Genomic DNA, 26,996 nt, shown 5'->3' on the forward strand with positions numbered 1-26,996 from the left:
TGTGACTTGGTGGTCACTGTGGTTTTGCATATTGAACCTCCTCAGTAAATTGGTCTGTGCGAGATGTCCCTGCAGCTACAGTACGTAGCACCCGCAATTAGCCCCATGCACCTTCTCGGTGGGGCTCCAGGCAAGCTTTAGCTCCACAGAGAGAAAAAATCAACCAAAATAAATGTAGTGCACATAGACATGACACGGTTGAAAACTTTGAGCAATTGTATTAGGTGCTGCAGGGGGAAAAAGTTAAGCCCAACAACGGCCAACGTGAATTGTATGGCAGATTTCATACACAGGGAAACTCAAAATCATTCCCCAAAACAGAATACTGAGCCAAATGTAATGTTAACACATAGTAGCATAGGACAAAAAGTGAACTGACACACCAACATATGTAGACGTGCATACAGATGCCCATAACTCACACGTACACACCACGCACGCACAAACATACATACTGTAGGCATTGACAAACACATGTAGACACATGTAGTGGGGTTACACATCCATTCCAAACAAAATGTGCACACACAGAATGTGAGAGTGAACCATGGCCGGAGAATGGCGAACTGATTAGCTCCCTCTCAGTGAGAATTAATTGGGTCCCGTCACGCTTAAAATTAATTCCATCTTCTTTTCCCTCCCAACAACTTATTCAGTTAATGGAGGTGATGAATGCCTGCCACGCTAGGAACAGCCACGATGTCTCGGGGCATCAGAGAGTAGGGCAGAACCATGTAAATGTGGCCCCAGTTCCTCTGGAATGGGTGGGGCTGTACAGGTGATTTCAAATGTGACACAGCTATGGTATGTTGGGACCTAGTCTTCTGTAAATTCAAGCCTGTCCATGTTTACATAGGGCTGCCCATTCAATACCGGTTTGTACAAAAAACTTCACAGTTATTAGTTATTCTCGAGTGTCTCAGAGTGGAGGAAAGAGTATTGCATATTAGGGCGGGAACCCCTTTTGGTGTTTTAAGCGTTATGTTATACTTTAGCTATTGAAAAATAGCAGATCTACAAGCTCGTAGCGCGGCACTGAGTGCTGCGCTACGAGCTTGTAGATCTGCTATTTAAAAAAAAATCGCAAATCACACAGCTGCTACTGATTACAGAAATCCTCAACTTAATCATCACGCTCATCTGAAAACATTATAGGGTAGAAATAAGCCACATAACAGTAAACTGGTACAGCTGGCCGACTATCTGACTTGTAAACAAACACACTCCATGCGTCCTGCGTATAGCATATCTACCGTCCCTAGCTACCGTCCCATCTGAAGGGATGCGACGCTCTGATTGGCTCAGAAACTTCAGAGCGGTGTTTCAAGCTGAAACCGTCTGAAACTTCAAAATAAAATGCCCACCATTTCCGTTTCCCTACACCTTTAATAAAAAAAATCCTCTGTAATGATGACATATCCAAAATAGGGATGCCAGGGTGGCTAGTATCTAGATTCAGCTGTCTGCCACGATACTCTACTCTGCCAAACACACTTTGACAGCAGGTGTCCCCTACACAGCCATGTTCGTCCTTCGCTTGCAAAGATGACCAAGTGACTTCACAATGTCTTGTGGGTGCGAAGATAGCTTGCACAGAATGACCGGTTGCAGTGAGGGCATGTGATGGTTGGGGGCCGGCTTGGTGAGAGGGAGGAACAGACTCTGGTCTTGCGGAGCTGTCGTTTCTGTTGGGTTTCATGGATGCTACAGACTCTGCCATGGTGTAGTTCACTGTACCTCAGCCTTTTTGGTAGAGTTGTTCCGATACCAGTTGTTGTGCCCAAATTCTATAATGAAGTCAAAACAAACTGCCTCAGTTCAATGTGGACTGTATAGCGAAGCACGTCAAAGAACTAGCGGGCTCGTTTGGAAGTGGACACATTACACGGACAGGGTGTGTGTGTGTGTGTGTGTTTGGTGTGGAGGTAGACAGACACTACACCACAGTATCATAAAAGCTGCTGATACTGCCTAAAACGCTGGTATCAATGAGTATGACGGTCTATGCCGATCCGATACCACGCTTTATCACATGATGATATTTCATAATGGTAATATATTTTGATTGCTTCAGTTGATGTTGCGCTACTGTTTTATACTCTTACTGTAGTACTATTGCCATTATTATTTTAACTTTCTTGGGGCTGCACGTTAACAATTATTAATGACTTTTGATGTATTCCTAGATCAGTGGTTCTAAAACCCCATACCCCCCCCCCCCCCATAGCCCAGAAGAAGGCGCTAGCCCCTCCTATGCCCAGCAAAGGGAGGACGGAAATTGTGATTGGCCAGAATAAGATGATGTATGATGATAAGAGCCCCTCCTATTCCCAGCTTTCCGGGTTTGTGTAAACACATTGGCTTGTGATTGGCTGATCACCGCATAGCGATGATTTGATTGGCTGAGCAAAGTACATATTGAAGATAAAAGTGAGGGACAAGACGGACAAGTGAGGACGCAAATTGTGATTGGCCAGAATGAGATGATGTATGATGATAAAAGCACCCCTCACTTCGCACGGTTGGATCGGTACTCTGTATTGACGATACACAAGCTATGGCTATTGGAATCACTATCGGGAACTGAAAAATGGTATCGTTCATCTCTACCTTTTTGGTATGCGTCCATCTGGCATGTGGGCAGACATGGCCATCGGCCCAAAATAGGGATGCCGGGGTTAATGTGTTTGATGACGCCAGTGGCTAGTAGCGGTGCAGCGCTGGCATGGAGCCACAGCAGATTCAGCTGTCTGCCACCATACTCTGCTCTGCCAAACACACTTTGACAGCAGGTGTCCCCCAAACAGCACAATGTGTGTCACGGCTGTCACACTGTGGACTCACGACTGTCCCACTCCGTCCAGGATGGTTAGGGAGCCGGCATGAGGGGAGACACACACTGGGGCATGTGCACAGGCATGAATGCACAGGTGGCAGAGTGCAGACACACAAACCACACACACGCACGCACAACCGTGCGTGCGAGCAGATGTGCGTTCTGCTCAGGCTGGTTGCTACAGTTGAGTGCCACCGATATTGTCCCTTATCATTTGACCCATTTAGGCCTGACCTCAAAACCTTTAAAAATCCTTCTAAATCCTGAAAAAATCCTAAATTTTCACGATTTTTCAAAAATAGCAGACCTACAAGCTCGTAGCGCGCCACTCGGTGGCGCGCTATGAGCTTGTAGATCTGCTATTTTTCAATAGCTAAATTATAACAATGTTTAAAACACCAAAAGGGGTTCCCGCCCAAAATGGGTTAACTGTCCTTTTGCGCAGATCACGCAAACCTCAGCAAAAAGAAAAGGACAATATCGATGGCCTCCAACTGTACACACGCACACACAACCGTGCGCGCGAACAGATGTGCGTTCTGCTCAGGCTGGTTGCTAAGTTCACGTAGGTAATGGGATGCCCGCACAGATGCCATTATCTGGCCATATCATATGCAAATACACACATGCACGCGCGCGCACACACGCACCTACATCACACAGTGTCAAGGTTGGTTACAGCTGATGACCACCGATTAGCAGGGAGACAGCAATCTGGCTGGAAGGATATGAACCCGTTTCACCTCTACCCTGTCTCTCTGTCATCTCCCTTTTCTCTGTCTCATTCTCTCAGGTCTTTCTAGATCTGCTCTAGAGAGACAGAGAAAAGACATTTGTAGAATTGGCCTCGGGTCTTAATGGCTTAACTGTTGAGACTGTACAAATGTAACAGCACATGTCACACACAACCACGGTCCATTTAGTTACATGTTAAGCTGTGTTAAAGAACGTAACAGCATGATTCATTTAGAAAACGTGACAATTCTACGTACCGGTACGTAGAATTCCTTCAAAATAGAAGCTCAGGGTGCCTGGAAGATATGGCCGCTTTTACTCTGTAAAAAAAAGAAAAAAAATTGTTTGATATCATTGAAAATGCGCTATAGCAACCCGTCTGTTGGATTGCTTATGACGTGTCCACACGTCGTACGGTCTGAACCAGTTAAGGACGTGTGTCCTTTAATTAAAGATTGTGTGTTGATCGTTCATTGTCTTTCTTTGTGCCCATTACTGTACATGTGTGTGTTATGTTTCTACAGTACGTGTTAAATAAATTAATGTCCTGTGTGTGTGTGTGTGTGTGTGTGTGTGTGTGTGTGTGTGTGTGTGTGTGTGCGTGTGCGCAGGTGGCAGAGATGCACGGTGAGCTGATAGAGTTTAATGAGCGTTTGTACCGTTCCCTCATGGCCAAGGACCAGCTTATAGTCCACATGAGGCAGGAACTCATCGACCTGAGAGGACCAGTAAGTACGCACACGCACACGCACACACACACACGCCGCGCACACGCATGCAGTGCGTAGTGTTGATGGAAGCCCCAGGCTCCTGATAGGACCTCTTATCCCTAGCCTCAGCCCTACACTGCTGGACCACTCATTGTGCGTGCGTGTGTGCGTGCGTGAATTTGGTCACAATCCCAGCAAGCTGTTAATATCCCTAGAGCTATTGACCAGACCTAGTTTCTCTCTCCTCTCTCTCTCTCTCTCTCTCTCTCTCTCTGGGTCTGTTCTGTGGACATTTGGGGGTGATTGCTTTGGGAACTGGTGACATAGTCTCTGCAAAAGCTCTCTTTCACGCACGCACGCATGCACGCACGCATGCACGCACGCACAGCCAAGGATACTTTTTTCTGGGCTGTTACACTGACTTGAGGATACAGATTAAAGCGATATTCAATACACACAGAAAACAAACACATATGCAACAGGCACACATACATATGCAACAGGCACACATGCAATTCTCGTGGCCCTGTTCTCATGGCCCTGTGAGTTTGTAGGGGGATATATATTTACTGTATGCATCTCTCTGTCTCTCTCAATCTCTAGGTTCCAGGTGATTTGAGCCAGACGTCAGATGATCCAAGCCTTTCAGACTTTGACACGTAAGACTAAAGCCTGACGCGCCAATAATAGCAGACATACAAGCTCACACGAGTTGTGAACTTGTAGGTCTGCTATTTTGTGCACGCAGTTGTGCTACAGAGCTGTACACCTTTCAGACTCTCTCTCTATTTCTCTCTCTCTCTCTCTACCTATATAGCATGAAATAATAACCAAATGTGTGCCTGTGTTTGTCCTTCAGGGCTCAGCGGGCTCTAATCAACGTGTGGATCCCATCGGTGTTCCTCCAGGGCAGAGCTGCCAACGCCTACCATGTCTACCAGGTAACAGTAACGCCAATCAAAAGTCTGTGTTTGCTCTGCTCCGAGGAGAAAGAAAAAAAGAAGGCTGTGTTGCTGACATTTTGACGATGACACGTGGAAGAAGAAGAAAGAAAAAATAAACAGTTTAATGAAATGCAAATTAATCACATTAGCCCATTTTGGGCGGGAACCTCTTTTGGTGTTAGCATTATGTTATGCTTTAGCTATTGAAAAATAGCAGATCTACAAGCTCATAGCGCGCCACCGAGTGGCGCGCTACGAGCTTGTAGGTCTACTATTTTTGAAAAATCGAAGAACGACTGACATAGAAACATAGCTTTTTCAGAAAACTGTATGTAGAAGACAATTTTAGAATCTGATCTCAGGTCAAAATGAGTTAAATACAACTCTCCCGGTGTGTACGCCTGTACAGACCTTAGGGGTAATGATCTGTGGCGGATGTTTGACCTCTTGAGGGAGGAATGGTCACAATTTAAATCTTTCCACCAAACATACTTGTCAATGTATTTCATATTTGGAAGAGAATTTTACTTGAAAAGCCAGAGAGTTAATGTTGCCAATCAATCATTTGTGCAGTCGCATATTATTGATGAATCAATCTGACAGGTAGCCTGGCTGTCTACTCTTATCCAACCCACTCGTTCACACATATTCACACAGCGGAGGCAGCCATGCAAGGCCCCATCCTGCTCATAGGGGGTTAAAGGTTCAGTGTCTTGTTTAAGGACATCTCGACACAATACCAGGAGGAGACGGGCATCAAAAAGGGAAACGTCCGGTCGGTTACCAGCGGCCATTGCATATAATGTGGCCGTCTGTATAGTGTAAAACCACTTATACCCTAGACTTGTGGCCCTGGTTCCCCAGAGCTTTCTACTAGGTCTGCCCCTTTTTCCACCTCAACACCAAATCTTTTTACGGGGCAAAAAGCTGATTTACAAGCTCACAACACAACACGCCACGTTGAGACACATTCCGTGTCGTGAGCTGCTATTTTCACAGAATGTTCGCCTCCCGATAGTATAATAGTTCCCATGTGATAAATAGCCTCCAGTGGCCGATGCCAGTGAAAGTGGCAGGAATAGTGCTGTGCTTTTTTGGCACACAAGTGGAACTGCAGGAAAGCTTTGGGATGGTTTGTGTGCTTGTATCTGTCAGGCTGTCGACCGACGCAGACGAGAGCCCCTCATTCCCCCGGTAGCTGTTTTATCATGTCTCTCACATTAACAAGGTGTCACACCTCAGCTCTCACACAGCAGCGTCCCCGGCTCCCTCCCGAGACGTAGACACTGAAAGTGAAACTGGCACGCACGACCGCACGCACGCACGCACATGCACACACACACACACACACACACACACACACACAGGGGCGGCGGTGGCTCAGGGGTAGAGTGCCTGGATGGTAACCGCAAGGTTGCCAGTTCAAACCCGGGCTCCCCCAAAGTTACTGTCGAAGTGTCCTTGAGCAAGACACTGAACCCCTAATTGCTCCCGATGTGCTAGTTTGTGCCTTGCATGGTTTCCGCTGCCATCGGTGTGTGAATGTGTGTGTGAATGGGTGAATGTAATGCACAATCTCTGTAAAGCGCCTTGGATAAAGGCGCTATATAAATGCACCATTTACCATTTACCATTTACACACACACACACACACACACACACACACACACAGGGAGGGAGATAAGCACACACTCACAAACTGAGATACACGCACAGAAATAGAGAGGATTCTACATAGGCAGTCGTACACGAGTGCCTAAACAGTAGTACACTACCCCCCCATACCTACACACACACACACACACACACACACACTCACACTCACACTCACACTCACACTCACACACAGAGATACATGCACACGGAGAAACGCACACTCAACGCGACCAGCCCGGGTCCTAAAGTACTGGCTGAGCCACCAGGCACTCCTCTCACCCACAATATCAACCAATCACACACTCATGCAAGTAAGATGAGACACAGACCCGGTACATTCTGTGTTGTGTGAGCTTGTAGATCTGCTACAGTATTTTCCACGCAATGTGCAAACCAAATAGACACCGGGCATTAGAGTAGTAATGTTAGCCAAGTGACTGACAGCTGTGATTGGCTACAGTGCTCAGCTGCCCTACACGTTATACAGTACTATCTAACTAATAATTCTAGATATTGCTTCCTCAAAATGCGTGGACGGAATGCATCCTCAGGTATTGGCTGGAAGGTGTCTTATTCTGCGCTACGATTGGCTGAGCATCGCGTAACTGGTGTGTGACAGGGGACACCCGTTATATATAAGAGGCAGATAGATAGGGGAGGGGGAGAGAAAGAGGGGAGCCGTGCGAGAGAGAAAGGGATTGAGAGAGGTAGAGATTGGGTATATATATATATTGGGTCATATCCCTGAACAGGTATGACTAGTGATGCAAATTCACTATTCCAGCCTGAGACGTGGGGCCCTGTCCCTGTGACTCTTGTAACCTTTTCTCCTTTCTCCCTAACCGGGCAGCAGACGTGAGGAGAGAGCATTGGGCGTGATATTGTAATTCCTTTGGCCCCTGCAGTCGTCAGACGCTGCAGCCGGCACAATCACATTCTTGCTGATTTCCTTTGTTCACGAGCACGGAGACGATGTTAGCGAACCGGTATTTTTCAGCTAAATCTGCACGCCTCTGTACATTTTAATTTCCCCCCCGATGGAACACTCCAGCACCAAGGTGATAAAAATTAGCTTTGGCTTTGGTGGAAATGCTGTGTCGCTGTGTTAACGTAAAATGTTTTCTTATTTGTTCTGTCTGAATATTTTGTCTGCAGCAGTGGGGTGTATTATGTTTCCAACTTTTCATGCCTTGCTGTTTGGGAGGTTAAAGTAGTAGTTGTTCAGTAGTACTTCTATATCAGGGTGTAGTATTGGCCAGAATCTTGTTCCTTGTGGTTAAGGGAAATATGTATTTCATATTTGTAGATGGGTGTAAGATGCTGTAATAATGCTGTTATAAAACAGGCATCATCACAGCGTCACATTCATCGTCACGTTGTACATAATCATTACTTTTGTTATTTATTTATTGAGTCAACCAGTAGGAAAACAGGGGACAATGGGAGGTGGATGCGGTATTTTAGTCTGAAAGGTCTATTTTTTGTCGACTAAATATGTGATTTTAGTCGACAGTTGATTTTGTCATAGCACCTGTTTTAACACAATGAGTGTGGAAAACACCAATGTTCCCATCACGCTCACCGGATAATCAGAAAAGGCCTCCGAACATCGCTGATTAGTTCAAAAGCGCCGTAGTTTATGAGAAAAAAGCGTGCAAAGGCCGCTGCTAAAACAGAAGCGAATGGCTATGGAGAATGAGACACAGTGCGGGCTGGGCCCTGGCTATGGAGAATGAGACACAGTGCGGGCTGGGCCCTGGCTATGGAGAATGAGACACAGTGGGCTGGGCCCTGGCTATGGAGAATGAGACACAGTGCGGGCTGGACCCTGGCTATGGAGAATGAGACACAGTGCGGGCTGGGCCCTGGCTATGGAGAATGAGACACAGTGCGGGCTGGGCCCTGGCTATGGAGAATGAGACACAGTGCGGGGCTGGGCCCTGGCAACCGTGCACAGAAAAAAAAAAGGAATAGCAGCAAGGCAATCTTATAGCGATATCAAACGCCTCAAGACGAGCATACTCGTCATCGTCAAGAGTGCTCCGCGCATTGCGCACAATTAATTTGAATTTGAAGTCAGTGGGGCGAACGGTTCTCAAGTTACGTGGATTACAGACGTACAGACGTACAGTACACACACACACACGTACATGGTGCGTGGTGCAATTATTGTAAGATGTGCGTGCAAGATCCCATTGATTCCTTTGGCAGAATGGGAGCGTTGTCTAGCATGATGCCGCTTAGCAGTGGTTGCTGAACCATTGCTATTGTTGGTTGGAGCGTGCGTGCGCACGTGTGTCACCTGATGTTTGATCAAATATTCATGAGCTGTGGAAACCACAAATCACAGAAACCATTTTTTCCTGATAATGGCTTTGTTCAAGGCTCTGCATGAACTCATATGTACAGAGGATGCAGTGCACAATCTCCCTCTAACACACACACGTGCGCATTCGAGTGCACACACACACACACACACACACACACACACACACACTGTTCTCTCTCGCTATTTCATAACCTCATACTGTACCTCCTGTAGCATGGAATATTCCAATAGCACGTCTTGGCTTTAGGCAACAATCACATGTCCCCATGCACCTGCAATTTCAGATAAACAGTATAGATCAACTGACGATGTTGAATCCAAACATTCTGAGCGCGTGCTATCGATTTTAATGGAATTTCAAAGCGAGCCTGTTGTCCAGAGGCCATAATGGAGTCCTGTCTGGACTATTGAAGCTGTGTTTCTCTGAGCTGGATTAGTCTAATGGCTCCCCGCGGAGGCAGCGATTGTCTGTGAGACAGTCGTAACGGATGGCTGAGGTTACTGGAGCCATTGTTGCTGAGGTGAGCCGGGTGCAGGTGATTGATCACAGAGAACGAAATGACTGGAGGAAATAATTATTTTTTAGAATGTCCCCTAGTGCACTCATACTTTACGTGTGAATGTACACAGTACACACACACACACACACACACACATGCACGCGCACACGCACATGCACACGCAGTACTACAGTACACACACACACTGTAACAATCGGCCTTTTGGTTAGAAAGGAAAATCATTAACTAAGGAATAAAAACGGGATCGGCAGGTGTGTGTCACAACACACACACACACACACACACACACACACACACACACATACATGCACGTGCCTCCATGTATAGATACAGGGGCGGTTGGGGATGCATACTGTACATCCAAAATGTGTTGAGACACACAAACACACACATGCACACTCTGAGCGAGTTGAAAGGATTGTACTGTGTATGCTGTACACTTCCACTCAATTGCTTTCCCTCTCTCTAGTGCTATCTCCCACATAGACATACACACACGCATCCATGTGCAAGTAAGGGAGATGCACACACACAGTCACACACACACACACACACACACACACACACATGCACGCACACACACCCAAGTGTAAGGTGTTCGGAGGGGTTTTAGGCCGAGTGGGGATGTTGTGAAGACCCTACGGCCCCAGCGGAAACGTATGGAGTGAGATTGGAGACAGGTGTCAGGGTCAAGTCTTCTCTCGTCATCTCTCACTCGCTCCATGCCCCCCATTTGTCAGAGAGACAGTCCCCGCTGACCCTGAAGTTTGATTTCCCCACAGCCACCTGTGCCTGTTGGAAGTGTCCGTGAGCCAGGCACACCCCACTCAGTGCTCATTGGAGGCACTTTGTCTGGCATTCCACTGCGGGGGGGGGGGGGGGGGGGGGGGTCTACACATCTTCTCGTCTCTCTTCACCCTGCTGGTAGACTACATACAGCATTGGAGAATTGCCTCCAGTCTGTCTTTGCCTTTCCTTCGAGCCACTTTGACCCCACGCCACCTGAAATGACTGGCATCCAAAGACCCACTGAGTTCCCCTATGAAGGATGGAGCGATACCTAGGTAAAGAGACAGAGGGAAGCCGAGGCAATGAAACGGGGGGGGGGGGGGGGGGGGATAGAGAGAGAGAGAGAGAGAAAAAATGTCAGAGGAACAGAGATCGATACAGAAAGACAGAAAGATAGGCAGGACTTTAGAAAAGAGAGACAAAGGGTGAGAGAAAGAGTAGGAGAGGGTGATCTAAAGAGGTAGAGATTTGCTCCATTATCACTGAGGGTTCTGTTGTTGCAACGCACCATCCCTCCGGGGCACTCTCCCCTCTGTCCTTCCATCCCTCCCTGTGCCTCTCCTTTTCCACCTCCTTGAACCGGTAATGAGAGAATTATACTCGGAGTGGCTAAATGAATGCCTCCCTTCCCCACAACGCCGAGCTATCTTATATGGTCCTTGATGTCATGATGATGTCACGATGACCTGGGCACCTGGGGGCTTGCCTGGGGTGACCAGGGGCTGATGTCACGATGACCTGGGTGCTTGCCTGGGGTGAGCGACGAGGATTTGAGTTACCGTAGGTGACATGACAGAGTGACAGGGATTGTTGTGAGTGGCGTGACAGAAACGCATGGTTTCATAGTTATCTGCGACCTTCGGTTGCAACAATATACTAGTATCAACGTACGGACCTGTGTCAGGTTTCAATTGTACAGGATGGCTTGATTTTTAAGCCATTCCGATCCCAGTTCAATTCTATAAATGCCTTCTAAATCAGTAGTTAAAATGATTAAACATTTTTCACTCAGGATTTTTCAAAAATGTGAAAAAGAACCTAGCAGATGTACAATCTCGCAGCACTGCATGAAGTGACGCGCTGTGAGCTTGTATATCTGCTAGTTAAGTGACACGCATGCACGCACACACACAGGCGCACGCATGCACAGACGGACGGACGGATAACTTGGATGGAAACTAGCGTTTTCTCATGCCAGTAAAGCTCCTTTAGAATTGAATAACTTGAATGCAACGGCATGCGCCGGCATGCAACCAGACATATCAGACCGCTGCAACGAATGCTAAAGCGGTTTTGTTGTGCCTCGAAACAGTGGTGTGGTCACAGCCTTACGGCTTACAGCTTTTTTTAAATATAAAAATAAAGGCGAAAGCCACAAAAAAAAACATAAAATAGTTTTTTTATGGAGGGACAGACAGTAGGCTGACAGGAATGGGGGGGGAAGTCATGCAATAAAGGCCGCCGGGATCAGGAGTCGAACGCGCGGCACACTGCCAGACTGGATTACCAGCCAAGGTGCCTGGACCACTGAGCCATGGCCCAGGCCACGGCTTGCAGCTTTAAATTGGCCTTTTTCTTTCTAGATAATAATCTCCCTATACCAGAGATCTTTTATTGCTTTCTATTCCCATAACACACTGGATGTGGCGGGGATCATGCAGTGATCACTCGCACCTGTAGCTTTGCACTTTACAACATCTGGACGATCAGACCCTTCCATACCAAGGACTCTGCCTAGCTCCTTATCCAAGCTTTAGTCATCTCCACTTCTCCAGGCGCGACTACTGCAACTCCCTCCTTGCTGGTCTGCCTGCCTGCTCTCTCAAACCTCTACAACTGATACAAAAGGCCATGGCACCACACACCAGGTCGTCAGCCTCCCAAACTGTGGGAGTGTCAAAACACTGGTCATGACCTACAATACAAGGTGACCAATTGCATGGTTGGTCCATGCCCCCACCTGCAGGATATGACCTATTGTCCTACATCTCTTCCTGCACACTTAGTTGTCTGTCCCTCCTGTCCCTATGACATTCTGGCCAACACTCCAAGTGACCTAGACTCTACTACCATCTGGCTCCCAAGCTGTGGAATGACCCTGAAAAATGCACCTCTTAACATGCGCCGTTTTAGTTCCGAAGGCCATGGAGAACAATCGGACTATATGGCCATGAAATATGATTTGAATTCTGACTGGGCCCTTACACTAATTTACATGCACACTGTAACCCTGTAAACACTGTAAGCTTAACTCACTGTAAGCTTAACTCACTAGGCAGGTAGAGAAAGGTTCTGACATGCACAATATACTAAATCTATAGCACTTGCCAATGAGCAAAAAAGCAACAGCTCAGGCAGGCCCAGGATGTACTTGGTGCCCCATATCAAACCTATTATGCTACTGTAGAACCAAAACACAAAAATAAAAATAACTATCAAAGCAAAAACATATCAAAGGAAATAGGGGTTACAGTGTAAAATACAAAATAGTTAGAAGGAGAACAATAAAACAATGAAAATGGTATTATGTGGGGAAGGCATGCAGGTCTGAAGAGGTGTGTTTTGAGGGCAGTATGAAAAGAAGAGTGGTTGTGGGCTTCTTTGATTTGAATCGGAAGTCGGTTCCATAGAGAGCAGCAACTGAGGGGTGTTGAGGAGCTAGGATGATGAGGGCCTTGTACACTGTTCTGTAGGTGGTGAGTAGTGTTCTGAAATGCATTGTGTGTTTGGCTGACTGACTGGGAGCCAGTGAAGGTCATGGAGGACTGGTGTGGTGTGGTCTCTGGAGCTGTTGAGTAGGCGTGCAGCAGAGTTTTGTACATACTGTACTGTTCATACTGCTCCATTATACCGTCCTTATCTCTTGCTCTGCAATGCATGGTCTGCCTGCACTGCCCTGCAGGTAGCTACAGTAATGGAGGGACAAGCTTCACGCCACCAAAGAGAGGTACCGCCGCCAGGCGTACGCACAGAACGCACTGTGCGTACGCCGAGGGGGTGAACAAAATGTGCCAAGCCGATCCTCATATTAATTTTCTCCAATGAGCGCCCGACGCCCGTGCGTGCATCCTCGAGTTATATCCATGTGGAGCTGCAGTGCTCGTAGCTGAGGCAGCCCTCTTCCCCGCACGGCCTAGCAGTGAGTTTCAGTGTTATTTAGCACCAGCATTAGGACAAATCAAAGTTATCGAAATGGTGAAAGTAGCCGATCTGCATGAGGAAACGTGGTGCTCTCGTCGGGGGGCAGCACAAACATGCAACCAATGACCTGAGAGAGAGACAGAGAGAGATGGATAGAGACGGAGTGAAAAAACACTTTCTTAGTTCATGCTTATTGAATTTCACCACCTTCCGTTGCCCACAAACTCATTTTTATGGAAGAGGTTTTGGAAACCTTTGCAAACTCGCAACTCCCTCCCTGACCGAGATATGGATCAGAGATCAGTGTTCCATTTGACTTAACGTGCTTTGCAGAGTTCAGGAGAGAAGTGTCCACAGTTGTAATACCAAGTAGTGGACAAATGGAGTGAATTAGAACCTGATAAATTAACATTTGAGGATTTTACTGTGTATATTACCAGGATGGATGCCTGAGCTCCCAGCAACCATACTTCACTGGCTCTCTCTCCCTCTCTTTCAATTCTGAATGAGCTACAGTATTCTCTTTGATCAGTGAAATGCAGCTGAGCCCATCACTTCCACACATGCAGTCAGTCTACCATAAAGCCGGATTTATACTTGGGACGCACCCAAGTGCCACGCACACAAAATAGCGGATCTGCAAACTCACAACGCATTGCAACGTGCCATGTTGTGAGCTTGTGGATCAGTTATTTTTGATGTGCCACGGCGCAACCAAAGTATATACAGTATGTAAATGTCAAGCCCTTAACTCTCTTGCATTCTCTCTTTTTTTTTTTTTTTTTTACTCATAATTGCATGTGCAGAATTCGTTACATGGTGTTTGTGTACAACATCAATAAACTGATTACACGTACAGTATTAGATACTACTACTTATAGCTCTGGATTACAGAGTTGTGTGCAAAAATGGAGCACAGTCCCTTTACAAGATACATTGACGTGTTTCATTCAAATCATTCAAATGCACGCGGTGCTGCATATCTAAACAGTTGTTTACGCATGTAAAGCCAAATTAATGAACAAAGTGTGCGAGTGATGCATGATTCATACGAGGAGACCATTTATATTGGTAGACGGAGAGAGGGGTGAGAAACCTAGTGTAACATTCATAAGTCGCTCGATCTGTTTACGCTTTCAAAGCCACGGTATGACAGCGAGAGATAAAGAAAAGGAAAGGGGGGGAAAAAAGTCCCAGCATTCCAATTAATTGCAGTTACGTAAGCTACCTTTGGCATCGTGTGCATTCTAAACTCTTTAATATGCGCCGAACCTAGCGCATAAATCAGCCGCGCGCTGAATTATTGAGACATCCTCATTGACACGCAGTCAAATGTGCGGGCACTGCTCGCTGCAGCCTGATTGGCCACGGGTAATGCCCTCGCCGCCCGCCCGCCCACCCTCGGGAGCGATGCACTGCGGGGAATGCGTTAGGAGCTTTAATGGCTTTATTACTGGCTCGCTTTGACTTGGGCTGACCTGGGAGACTAAGTGTTTTACATCCAGACCCAGTTTGATTTGGTTTGCGCTGAACCCTCTGATTAGCCCCTGAGTCTTGCATAGAGATGTGCTACTCTGACTGCGGAGATGAGGCATCCATATGTATTTGTGTGTGTGTGTGTGTGTGTGTGTGTGTGTGTGTGTGTGTGTGTGTGTGTGTGTGTGTGTGTGTGTGTGTGTGTGTGTGTGTGTGTGTGTGTGTGTGTGTGTGTGTGTGTGTGTGTGTGTGTGTGTGTGTGTGTGTGTGTGTGTGTGTGTGTGTGTGGGGGTGTGTGTGTGTGTGTGTGTGTGTGTGTGTGTGTGCGCGACCTTTTATTGATCCCGTGGGAAAAGTCTGTCTCTAGAGGTAGTACAGCAGTTAGAGTAAAATGTATATTTTAATTTGGTGTGGCTGATTTTTGGAACAGATTGTATTTTTGAGTGGTGCAACCACTCCCTTACGGAGTTATGTGCCAGTACAGTACAGTAGAGGGTACAGTAGAGGGACCGGCACACGGTAACTCTGTCATTTCTCAACCGTTTCGGACGCGGGTCGGCACGCCGGAACCCGCCCGGCCCCCTGGGCGCGTTCCTGGGGGTCTGGAGCTCCCCCCCTTCCCCACCCCTGGGGACCCCCACATGGTAACTGTCATTTCTCTACCGTTTCGGACGCGGGGCGGCTCGCCGGAACCGGGCCGGCACCCTGGGTGCGTTCCTGTGGGTCAATTCCTTGTCAATTCCAAATGTAAACATTACTGTGTGCGTGGGACAGTTGTATACTCATACCGTACACGCGCCTTGTATAGTTTTAGCTGTATGCATGTGTGTGTGTGTGAGGGTGTGCAGACCATTGTAGCTATGGTAATGTCGGGGTGGCAGCAGAGGGGGATAACTATTATGTTGATGATGGGGTTGATGAATGTTTTACTATGATGATGATGATCATTACAGCCGTCGTCTTACTCTCATCCATCAGTCACATGCTAAACTCCCTCAGGAGAGCACAGGGGATGTTTTCAGCAGACACAACGCTATCTTAAATAGCAGCACCAGATTTTGGGATATAATAGCAGCTATAATTTGGGGATATCATGTCACAGAAGATGTTTGTGTTTTTGCTAACACACTTGTTCAGAGTGTGTCATCAGGAATAGTATGTGGTGGTAAATTGGTAACCAATTATATGCCCTTAATGTGCGGCGATACGTTTGTAGATTGGCAATTTCCAGTGTTATTTGGTGTAGAGGGGAAAAAAGAGGGGAGAGGGTCCAAGTATAGACCCCTGGGGTTTCCCAGTTAAAGTACCTGTATATGGTTTTAAGTGTTTAGTCAAGCCGGTATATGAGACAAATAAAACATTTTATTTTGCTTGATGAAGAGCTAAATAGTCAAAACTTTGACTTGTGAAAAAAAAATTTTGGGAGCTGCATTCAGAAGAAGTTCACTTAACTTCTCTATGATCTGTGTCTTGTTATCAACACCTGACCTAATACAGGTACAAGATGTGCACACACTCTCCTCATTGAACTGCAAATAAACCCCAATTAAAATGTAGCTTGTATGTATTTTTCTAATGCTATATTCAAATTTCCTAATTGGTCGACCAACGTCAAAAACATAACATCCAGACTACAAGGTGAAACGTTGCTCCCATTCGCACCAAACCTTTCACAAACACTGTTCAGGTATCTGCCATGACAATAGTTACACCCAAGTGGCCCCTGCCTGTGGCTCTGATACACACCACATTTGGCACAAACAAATGCACTGTTGCTCCAAACTTGGCACAAACACTGTTCAGGGGTCTGGTATAAGAGTAGTGGGCCCTATGGGGCCCCAAGGGGCCGCAGGCACTCCGTTTCTCCAATCCGCATCAAAGAATAGATGAGAATTGCATAGCCTTACATATATAGGGAAAAAATGGTAATAACTCTAGTGTATTAAATTGTTGTAACATCCGATTTCACGCCTCCTGTATGTCTCCACTTTCTTCGGACAGTCATGCTGTGCCAATTCTATAGTGCTGCGGGTGTCTATGTACACTGCATACCAAACAAAAGTCTCTGAACGAACCTCATATCAACTCCACTTTTTTTTTCTCTCTGATGTTGATTGTGATTCTGAGCCATAGTCTCACCTTCCCTCGCATGGCAACTGAGCCGTGGTGTAATCTTTTGAAGGCAAACGGCAAGAGATCACTCATCTGTGAGATCATACTCCCAAGTCCCACTGGGACCAACCCATAATCATCGATAGAAACTTCAAAGATGGACACATCTGCAGGCGGAAATTGGGATGTGGAGAACAAGGAGAAGTAGTTAGCCAGCTCTCTCTCTCTCTCTCTCTCCCTCTATCTCTTTCTTTCTCTCTCTGTCTCTCTCTCTCTTTTCCTCTCCCAAACCTCTCTCTCAATCATCTCTCATCATTGTGCTCAGAGCTATTATCTAAACCAGCCAGTGATTCATTCATGCGAGAAAGAGCTAGGAAGGTAGAGAGAGTAAAGGAAACTGGAGAGTAAAAGGAGAGCGAGAGCAATGGCACAGATAATGCCATTGCTCTCGCCATAGAGCGCAAGCCGCAAGGGCATAAACATATTAATCATAATTACGCAAATGTTACAAGCTACGCAATGTCGATTTTCACGTGTTATAAAATGAAAGGCTAGCATGACCTGTATCGCAACGCAACGAGGATTTCTCAAATACATGGTTTAAAGGTTTATCTTTGTCCCACTAGTATTGGGGCTCTAAAGATGGTCGGTCGATCCAAACCTTAGCTCCAGAACAAGATTTCTCCAAAACACGCCTGAGCACGGCTTCCCTCCAAGGTGTTCGTATCTAGATGCTTGATAAAGCCAGATGCACCACAGACCGGTGGATAGTATAATTAATTAAAGTTTAAATCAAGTCATAATGCTACTCACGTTAGCATCGGGTTGCTAGCTGGTGCTGTCAATAACACAGGATCGCGCCATTAAGATCATCGTGGCCATAATGAATCACCCATTCTTGCGGAGCGGTCTTGATACCGGAAGGTCGCCAGTTTGAATCCCTGGACCGGCACGTTAAAATTACCACCGCTGAAGTGCCCTTGAGCAAGGCATTGAACCCCAACCATGAAATGTTCTATGAGCACTTACCCTGGGTAAACAAAGAACTTTACTTTGCTTTGGTTTATTCCACTGCCCATAGCCGACTATGTGATCCTTCTGCATCATGTTAAAGCAGCACCCGCGGTAAACATGGAATGATGTTGCATCGTCACACACCCCAACATAAGATCATAACATCCGGTCTAGATTTTTGGCTCTTCAAAATAAGAGCTGAAAAGGGAAAAATGCTGGCGTGAATTATATCATAATTTATCAATAAATGCTAGAGTTAAACAGTATCAAGCTAACACAAGTGTAAACTGATCTCCTTGCCACAGGAGTCAACCGTAAAGCAAATAATTATGGACCATTCAAGGGGGAGGTGTACTCCTGGTGCTATTAGTGCTCACATACAAACCTCCAACTCCGCTTCAGCAGAGAGAGAGACTCGGGCATTTAGGACACCCTAAAGGTGGAAGTCTTTACTTTATCTGTCAAAGTAAATATCCCAGGCTTTATTTTTCGATCCAAGAGTAGTTAACGCTGCATGATAGAGGGCAGAGAGGTCTGGAAACTGAGCTTTGGTTTGACAGAAAAGGGGAAGAGAGAGAGGGAGGAAGGAAGAGATGGCAGAGGGAGTGCGTTTAAATTACTGCTTAGAGCAATAACACAAGAGCAATGTCTCAAAATAATATACTCAGGGGCCCATTTGGATGATCTATGGCACCGAATGCAGGGTGCAATTGTGCTTTTGCTAGTTAAGCAGCTCCTTAGCGGGGCACAAAGTGTGGGCACACGGGCCCAAGGGGCTGTATTTTGACTTAGAAAAAAAAAGCGAGTGGTGCGGTCGGCCAGGAACTGTACAAGAAGCGGTATATCGTCAAAGCCCAGTCCATCATCAAGGATAAGCACCACCCAGCCACAAACTGTTCAAACCCCTACAACGGCTGTGGTCGGACCAGTAGGCCTATACCGCACACCGTATCAAGGGCAACACCATCAGGGTCATGAACAGCTTCCACGCGGCGACCGCCTGTCGTCAGGCTGGTCTTGGACTTTTCCTGAACCTACCTGTTGATTACCAGGCAGGGACAGTGAATTGGACTTTTTTGCTCTTCCCATGGACCTACCTGCAGCAGGTACCAGTGTCAGTTACCTTATGTGGACTATGCGGTCGACACGTACTGACAATTAACAACTTAATCCCATGTACAACACACTTTTCATACTGTAGCATCCATAGCATACAGTATCATGTACACTTGTACAGTAAGTATATACAGTATCTGCTGCTATGCTTTATGTCTTCCCTCAGGTACTTACCGTAGCTTATGTCTTACCTCACGTACTTACCGCACCGGATAGATATACGGTACTATATGTAAATAGGTAGATAAATTGTATATATATATCTTCCCCTTGCCCCCCTTCTTCTTTTTCTTATAGGAAAATAACAAAATCAATGGAGCGTGTACAAAATGAATTTCACCCAATGTTTTACACAGTGTGAAGTGACAATGTGTGTTGTCCTTCACCACCAAAGCAAACACTTTTATATACTCTCTATGTATTATGCACATATAAGCGAGAATATGTACAGTGCAGATATATCAGGCAATCGACACAGTCGTTCAAAGCCATGAGCGCATTAACTCTCTCCACTCGTCTCCTTTTCTGCGCCACCTCAAGTCTTTTCATCTTTCATCTCTGAAATCCCAGTCCATGGCAGAAGGCTTTATTGGCATGCGTGTCGAGCAGGGGAACTCATTCTTTTTTTTCCCAAAGCGTCTCACAATACATCAAAACACACAATTATGCAGAAATAATTAACCAATCATGGCACTTGAATAAAACAGCACTTGGGGAATTGATTGAGCAAACAACTCTTTCTTGTTCAACTCTTTTCTTAAATTACCACAAATACACTACTCTTCCATCTATTTCCATCACTCCTTCACACACGTAGCCCCCCAGCACTCTTTCTTCTGCCTCCTGCTCTCCTCCTCTCAGCAGTGTTAACTTATTTACCGCAGGGCGCCAACCAGTCGTTTAATAGGCCAAGCATCTTATTCTGAAAGCCGTTTCACTCGGAAACCGAGAATCAGGAAGTAAAAATGTCCCACGATTGTCATTTAATCCATCCAAAACATACTTTTTGTAACCGAGGATCATATCGTTTAGAGAAATGAGCCACAAATCAAGCCTGTTTTGACACAAAAAGAAGAATCTGAGACATTAAGATTCTAGTAAAAACTTTTTTTTTTCTTCACCGCACCGGAACCCGAGCGCATACAGGACACAGTTGTGAACCTTAATCAATTTATATTAAATAGGCGGCAAAAGGTGCAATTGACGCAATCTGTCACTTTCTTTAAAGGAGAATTCCATGCTAGAATGCTTTCTTACCTTTATTTGTAGTTGTTACGTCCCCACCAAAGAGGTCAAAGTGCTTTTTTGTGCAAAAACTCCTTATTGGCTATTTCCCCTACCATAAGCCCTCAATGAATTGCATTGCATTGGATGGGAATTGAATGGGGCTATGGGTTGTTATGCTAATTCGCTTATTTCCATCGAAATAAGTAGTAAAGTGTGCCACTTAGGATATTATTTACATTATGAAGAGAGGATATATACAAAAGAATAATATTTTTTTTGTATATATCCTCTCTTCATAACACCCCATAGCCCCATTCAATTTCCATTCACTTCAATTCAATTCATTTTGGGATTATGGTAAGGGAAATGGCCAATAAGGAGGTTTTGCACAAAATAACACCTGGACCTCTTTGGTGGGGACGCAACAACTACAAATAAAGGTAAGAAAGCCTTCTAGCATGGAATTCTCCTTTAACTGTTGAACTTGTTTCCCCCCCCCCCCCCCCCCCCCCCCCCATCGCTCTGTTTTCTCACCTTTTCTCGTGTTTCTTATTCTGTTTGTCTCACTTTCTCTTTCTGGGCCATATTTTGAAAGCCTATTGTGTCATGCTTCAGATGTATTCTGTGCCTAGAATACTGAGAAGTTATTTATTAAACAGGCACATGTGCAGGTGGTATAATGTCATCTGAAGTGCACCTTGCACATCATTGCAAAGTCTGTCCTTTATGCGTATCATGCTTTTAATGAGGATGATGAGTGGAGATGTGTGCTTGATCATGCAGTACACTGGGTTTACTAGTTAATACAATTTTCGAGGGTCAGATTTGCGAGGCATTTCTCTGCCACTAAAACGCAGCTACTTAATGAGCAATGAGAAATGCCAAAAGAATCTTTGTCAGAAGGTATAAATTAAACAGTCACACAATAATTAGGAAAGAGAAAGGGGAATATTGTACAGTATCATCCCAGAGGGAGGGGGAAATTACTTTTCTGCATTCAGCCAGTAGATGGCTTGATCAGATGGCTTTTTGATGAGCTCTCAGTAGGGAGCTGTTAGGCCCAAACCACACCAGCTGCAACTCATTGCAACAACTCGCAACTCCTTGCAATAAAACAAACCACACCAATGAAACTCCTTGCAACAACTCGCAACTCCTAAAACATACCACACCAATGCAACTCCTTGCAACAACTCGCAACTCCTAAAACAAACCACACCAATGAAGCTCCTTGCAACAACTCGCAACTCCTAAAACAAACCACACCAATGAAACTCCTTGCAACAACTCGCAACTCCTAAAACAAACCACACCAATGCAACTCCTTGCAACAACTCGCAACTCCTAAAACAAACCACACCAATGCAACTCCTTGCAACAACTCGCAACTCCTAAAACAAACCACACCAATGCAACTCCTTGCAACAACTCGCAACTCCTAAAACAAACCACACCAATGCAACTCCTTGCAACATGCCATTGGGAATAATGGTTGCAAGTAGTTGCATGGCGACCCTCTGGTGTGGTTAGGGCTTTAATGCCTTGTTCAGGGACACTTTGAGACCCAGATCCGTAACGGTGACACTTCTCCACCCACTAAGCTGTGGCCTCTCCACCCACTAAGCTGTGGCCTCTCCACCCACTAAGCTGTGGCCTCTCCACCCACTAAGCTGTGGCCTCTCCACCCACTAAGCTGTGGCCTCTCCACCCACTAAGCTGTGGCCTCTCCACCCACTGAGCTGTGGCCTCTCCACCCACTGAGCTGTGGCCTCTCCACCCACTGAGCTGGGGCCTCTCCACCCACTAAGCTGGGGCCTCTCCACCCACTAAGCTGGGGCCTCTCCACCCACTAAGCTGTGGCCTCTCCACCCACTAAGCTGTGGCCTCTCCACCCACTAAGCTGTGGCCTCTCCACCCACTAAGCTGTGGCCTCTCCACCCACTAAGCTGTGGCCTCTCCACCCACTAAGCTGTGGCCTCTCCACCCACTAAGCTGTGGCCTCTCCACCCACTAAGCTGTGGCCTCTCCACCCACTAAGCTGTGGCCTCTCCACCCACTAAGCTGTGGCCTCTCCACCCACTAAGCTGTGGCCTCTCCACCCACTAAGCTGTGGCCTCTCCACCCACTAAGCTGTGGCCTCTCCACCCACTAAACTGTGGCCTCTCCACCCACTAAGCTGTGGCCTCTCCACCCACTAAGCTGTGGCCTCTCCACCCACTAAGCTGTGGCCTCTCCACCCACTAAGCTGTGGCCTCTCCACCCACTAAGCTGTGGCCTCTCCACCCACTAAGCTGTGGCCTCTCCACCCACTAAGCTGTGGCCTCTCCACCCACTAAGCTGTGGCCTCTCCACCCACTAAGCTGTGGCCTCTCCACCCACTAAGCTGTGGCCTCTCCACCCACTAAGCTGTGGCCTCTCCACCCACTAAGCTGTGGCCTCTCCACCCACTAAGCTGTGGCCTCTCCACCCACTAAGCTGTGGCCTCTCCACCCACTAAGCTGTGGCCTCTCCACCCACTAAGCTGTGGCCTCTCCACCCACTAAGCTGTGGCCTCTCCACCCACTAAGCTGTGGCCTCTCCACCCACTAAGCTGTGGCCTCTCCACCCACTAAGCTGTGGCCTCTCCACCCACTAAGCTGTGGCCTCTCCACCCACTAAGCTGTGGCCTCTCCACCCACTAAGCTGTGGCCTCTCCACCCACTAAACTGTGGCCTCTCCACCCACTAAGCTGTGGCCTCTCCACCCACTAAGCTGTGGCCTCTCCACCCACTAAGCTGTGGCCTCTCCACCCACTAAGCTGTGGCCTCTCCACCCACTAAGCTGTGGCCTCTCCACCCACTAAACTGTGGCCTCTCCACCCACTAAGCTGGGGCCTCTCCACCCACTAAGCTGTGGCCTCTCCACCCACTAAAGCTGTGGCCTCTCCACCCACTAAGCTGTGGCCTCTCCACCCACTAAACTGTGGCCTCTCCACCCACTAAACTGTGGCCTCTCCACCCACTAAGCTGTGGCCTCTCCACCCACTAAACTGGGGCCTCTCCACCCACTAAGCTGTGGCCTCTCCACCCACTAAGCTGTGGCCTCTCCACCCACTAAGCTGTGGCCTCTCCACCCACTAAGCTGTGGCCTCTCCACCCACTAAGCTGTGGCCTCTCCACCCACTAAACTGTGGCCTCTCCACCCACTAAGCTGTGGCCTCTCCACCCACTAAGCTGTGGCCTCTCCACCCACTAAGCTGTGGCCTCTCCACCCACTAAGCTGTGGCCTCTCCACCCACTAAGCTGTGGCCTCTCCACCCACTAAGCTGGGGCCTCTCCACACACTAAGCTGTGGCCTCTCCACCCACTAAGCTGGGGCCTCTCCACCCACTAAGCTGTGGCCTCTCCACCCACTAAACTGGGGCCTCTCCACCCACTAAACTGGGGCCTCTCCACCCACTAAGCTGTGGCCTCTCCACCCACTAAGCTGGGGCCTCTCCACCCACTAAGCTGTGGCCTCTCCACCCACTAAACTGTGGCCTCTCCACCCACTAAGCTGTGGCCTCTCCACCCACTAAGCTGTGGCCTCTCCACCCACTAAGCTGTGGCCTCTCCACCCACTAAGCTGTGGCCTCTCCACCCACTAAGCTGTGGCCTCTCCACCCACTAAACTGTGGCCTCTCCGCCCACTAAGCTGGGGCCTCTCCGCCCACTAAGCTGGGGCCTCTCCACCCACTAAGCTGGGGCCTCTCCGCCCACTAAGCTGTGGCCACTACATTACTTGGCAATATTGGAAGAAATGCAAGATGACCTTGAACCTCCTATAGAGGATATGCACGTGACATCATCACCATACCCGGAAGTTATGCGGGAACACCTACTGAGTGGCAGAAAACGACTTTCTGGCTTTGCCAGCCCATACATCCAACTAGAAATGTCCTATCTGATTGCATTAAACGATGTTAGACCGACTTTGCCACTCAATTTATGCATGTGCATACCCTCTATACGTTCAGTTCTATTCCATCCAAGCAATAGTAAAAAAAAAAAAAAAAAAAAAGTATTTATCTCAGTTGAGTTACATTATTGCATGTAAATCATCCCTCCAAAATGTTTTGGTGTTTTAATGAATCAGTATTTCCATTTCAGTCAATGTATCTTTTCTTCTCATTCCACTATTCAATGGCACCTGTTGTGCCCTGCTTCACATGCTAGAATGTGACTAGAAGGCGGTCCCATTAACTGATTCCATAACGTAATTATATGCTGCCATAGTATATCAGATATTAATTTTATGCCTTTCACTTGCACGTAATGTGGCCCTGTGCCTGTCTCTTGCTCTCTCTCTCACGCATGCACGCACGCACGCACGCACGCACACACGCACGCAGAGACACAGAGACACACACACACACACACACACACACCACTGATGCTTCCATCGAGTTTTTTGATGGGAAACCAAAAACCTCTCATCTCTATCCCAGTCTTTCTTCTTTATCTTCTTCATAAAACATACATTAAGCTCCCCCGCCGACTTTCAATTTCACTGTGCTTTATTGCTGGTGTGCTTTAGTTTGTATAGCATTCAAAATGACATGAATTGGTGATGATAAAAAACAGTGATCATTATGGTGTACTGAAGTTAAAGCCTACTGTATAGAGTACAGTTTATTAGCATACACACACACACACACACAGCAGACCGTGGATTTAATAAACGTAATGAACTTGTTTTGCATAAAGTCGAAGTCCATATGGCTCATAACACATGTCGTGTCGTTAGTTGGGCCTGCAGTCCTTTGACATAACGCACTGTGTCTAATGTTGGAAGCAGTACTGCATAACAATCAGTATGTTGTTACAGTACATCATCATTCTCAACTACCACCCCTCCAGGGAGATGGCATACATTATCGCTCAGGTCCTCCGGCTGTCCACCATTTTGTGTCTGTGTCCAGCAGTTGCATTTGTTTCCCTATTGTGAGGCAAACTCAGAAGGCTTTATCGCATATGGGGGGGGGGGGGTGGGGGGGGGGCGTGGGCGGACTGGACTGTAGGAGGCAAGCTGTTGTAAAAGTCTGGCTGTCAAAAGACTGAGAACAAGAGGCCTAGAGAAAGTTCTAAAGCCTAATTTAAAGCCTCAGCTTTGGGCAAGCAAGACGATCATACGACAAAGGATAAATTAAGCTTAAGGAAGGATTCACATGGAGACAGAACACCATTAAACTCTTCCTCCTATCTACTGCAACCTGGTTACTTGGAATCAGGAATCGTCTGTTCATAGATATCCTCTTTTAAAGGCCCTACATCTGAAGCTGTTGACATTATTTCGAGCTATGTTATAATGGGCTCTCTCTCTCTCTCTCTCTCTCTCTCTCTCTTCCAACTGGCGGAACCTTCCGTCAGGAGCAGTTAATTTGTTAACTGACCTGCCAACTGGCCTGACCTGAACCACACTTAGAATCTATGTTGTATTGTCAAGAGGAAGGTGTGATACATAAGACTCAACAATACAAAATAACTTACGGCTGTTATCAAAGCAAACCTGGGCTTCCATATAACACCTCACCTGGAGACAGAACACCATTAAACTCTTCCTCCTATCTACTGCAACCTGGTTACTTGGAATCAGGAATTGTCTGTTCATAGATATCCTCTTTTAAAGGCCCTACATCTGAAGCTGTTGACATTATTTCGAGCTATGTTATAATGTGCTGTGTAATGTCTTGCAAAGGACTCTTTGATAGCAGGTTGTGGGGTATTGAACCCGGGGTCTCCCTGCCCCTCTCTCTGTCTCACTCCGTGTCTCTCTCAGTGTCTCTCTCAGTGTTTCTGTCTGTCTGTCTGTCTGTCTGTCTGTCTGTCTGTCTGTCTGTCTGTCTGTCTGTCTGTCTGTCTGTCTGTCTGTCTGTCTGTCTGTCTGTCTGTGTCTCTCTCTCTCTCTCTCTCTCTCTCTCTCTCTCTCTCTCTTCCAACTGGCGGAACCTTCCGTCAGGAGCAGTTCATTTGTTAACTGACCTGCCAACTGGCCTGACCTGAACCACACTTAGAATCTATGTTGTATTGTCAAGAGGAAGGTGTGAGACTCAACAATACAAAATAACTTACAGCTGTTATCAAAGCAAACCTGGGCTTCCATAACACCTCAACTGTGACACAGGCTGATCGCCTCCATGCCACGCCCCATTAATGAAATAATTTGTTCAAAAGTAACCCAGACCAATATATATGAATATATGAAAGTTTCACTTTTTGAATTATACTACGGAAGAAAATGAACTTTTGCACAATATTAATTATTTTTGAGAAGGAGCTGTACAACTGTATTTGTAGATGAACTCTGCCTAAACTCAAAGTGTCTTCTTTCGTCTCCTGTCTTGCGGTGTAGCACACTGTCTTACACAGTAAC

General features: G+C 46.8%; 1 protein-coding gene across 1 annotated transcript in view; it reads left to right on the plus strand.

Moving 5' to 3' along the window:
* snx29 (sorting nexin 29) overlaps positions 1 to 26,996 on the plus strand; it is a 164,586-nt gene that overhangs the window by 99,563 nt on the left and 38,027 nt on the right. The window contains exons 16-18 of the mRNA XM_079493219.1: positions 4,183 to 4,299; positions 4,885 to 4,940; positions 5,141 to 5,222. Of these exons, the coding sequence (XP_079349345.1) occupies positions 4,183 to 4,299; positions 4,885 to 4,940; positions 5,141 to 5,222 (255 nt within the window). The remainder of the gene's footprint in view (positions 1 to 4,182; positions 4,300 to 4,884; positions 4,941 to 5,140; positions 5,223 to 26,996) is intronic.

The sequence above is a fragment of the Electrona antarctica genome, assembly GCF_951216825.1.
Source record: "Electrona antarctica genome assembly, chromosome: 22".
Taxonomy (NCBI): Eukaryota; Metazoa; Chordata; class Actinopteri; order Myctophiformes; family Myctophidae; genus Electrona; species Electrona antarctica.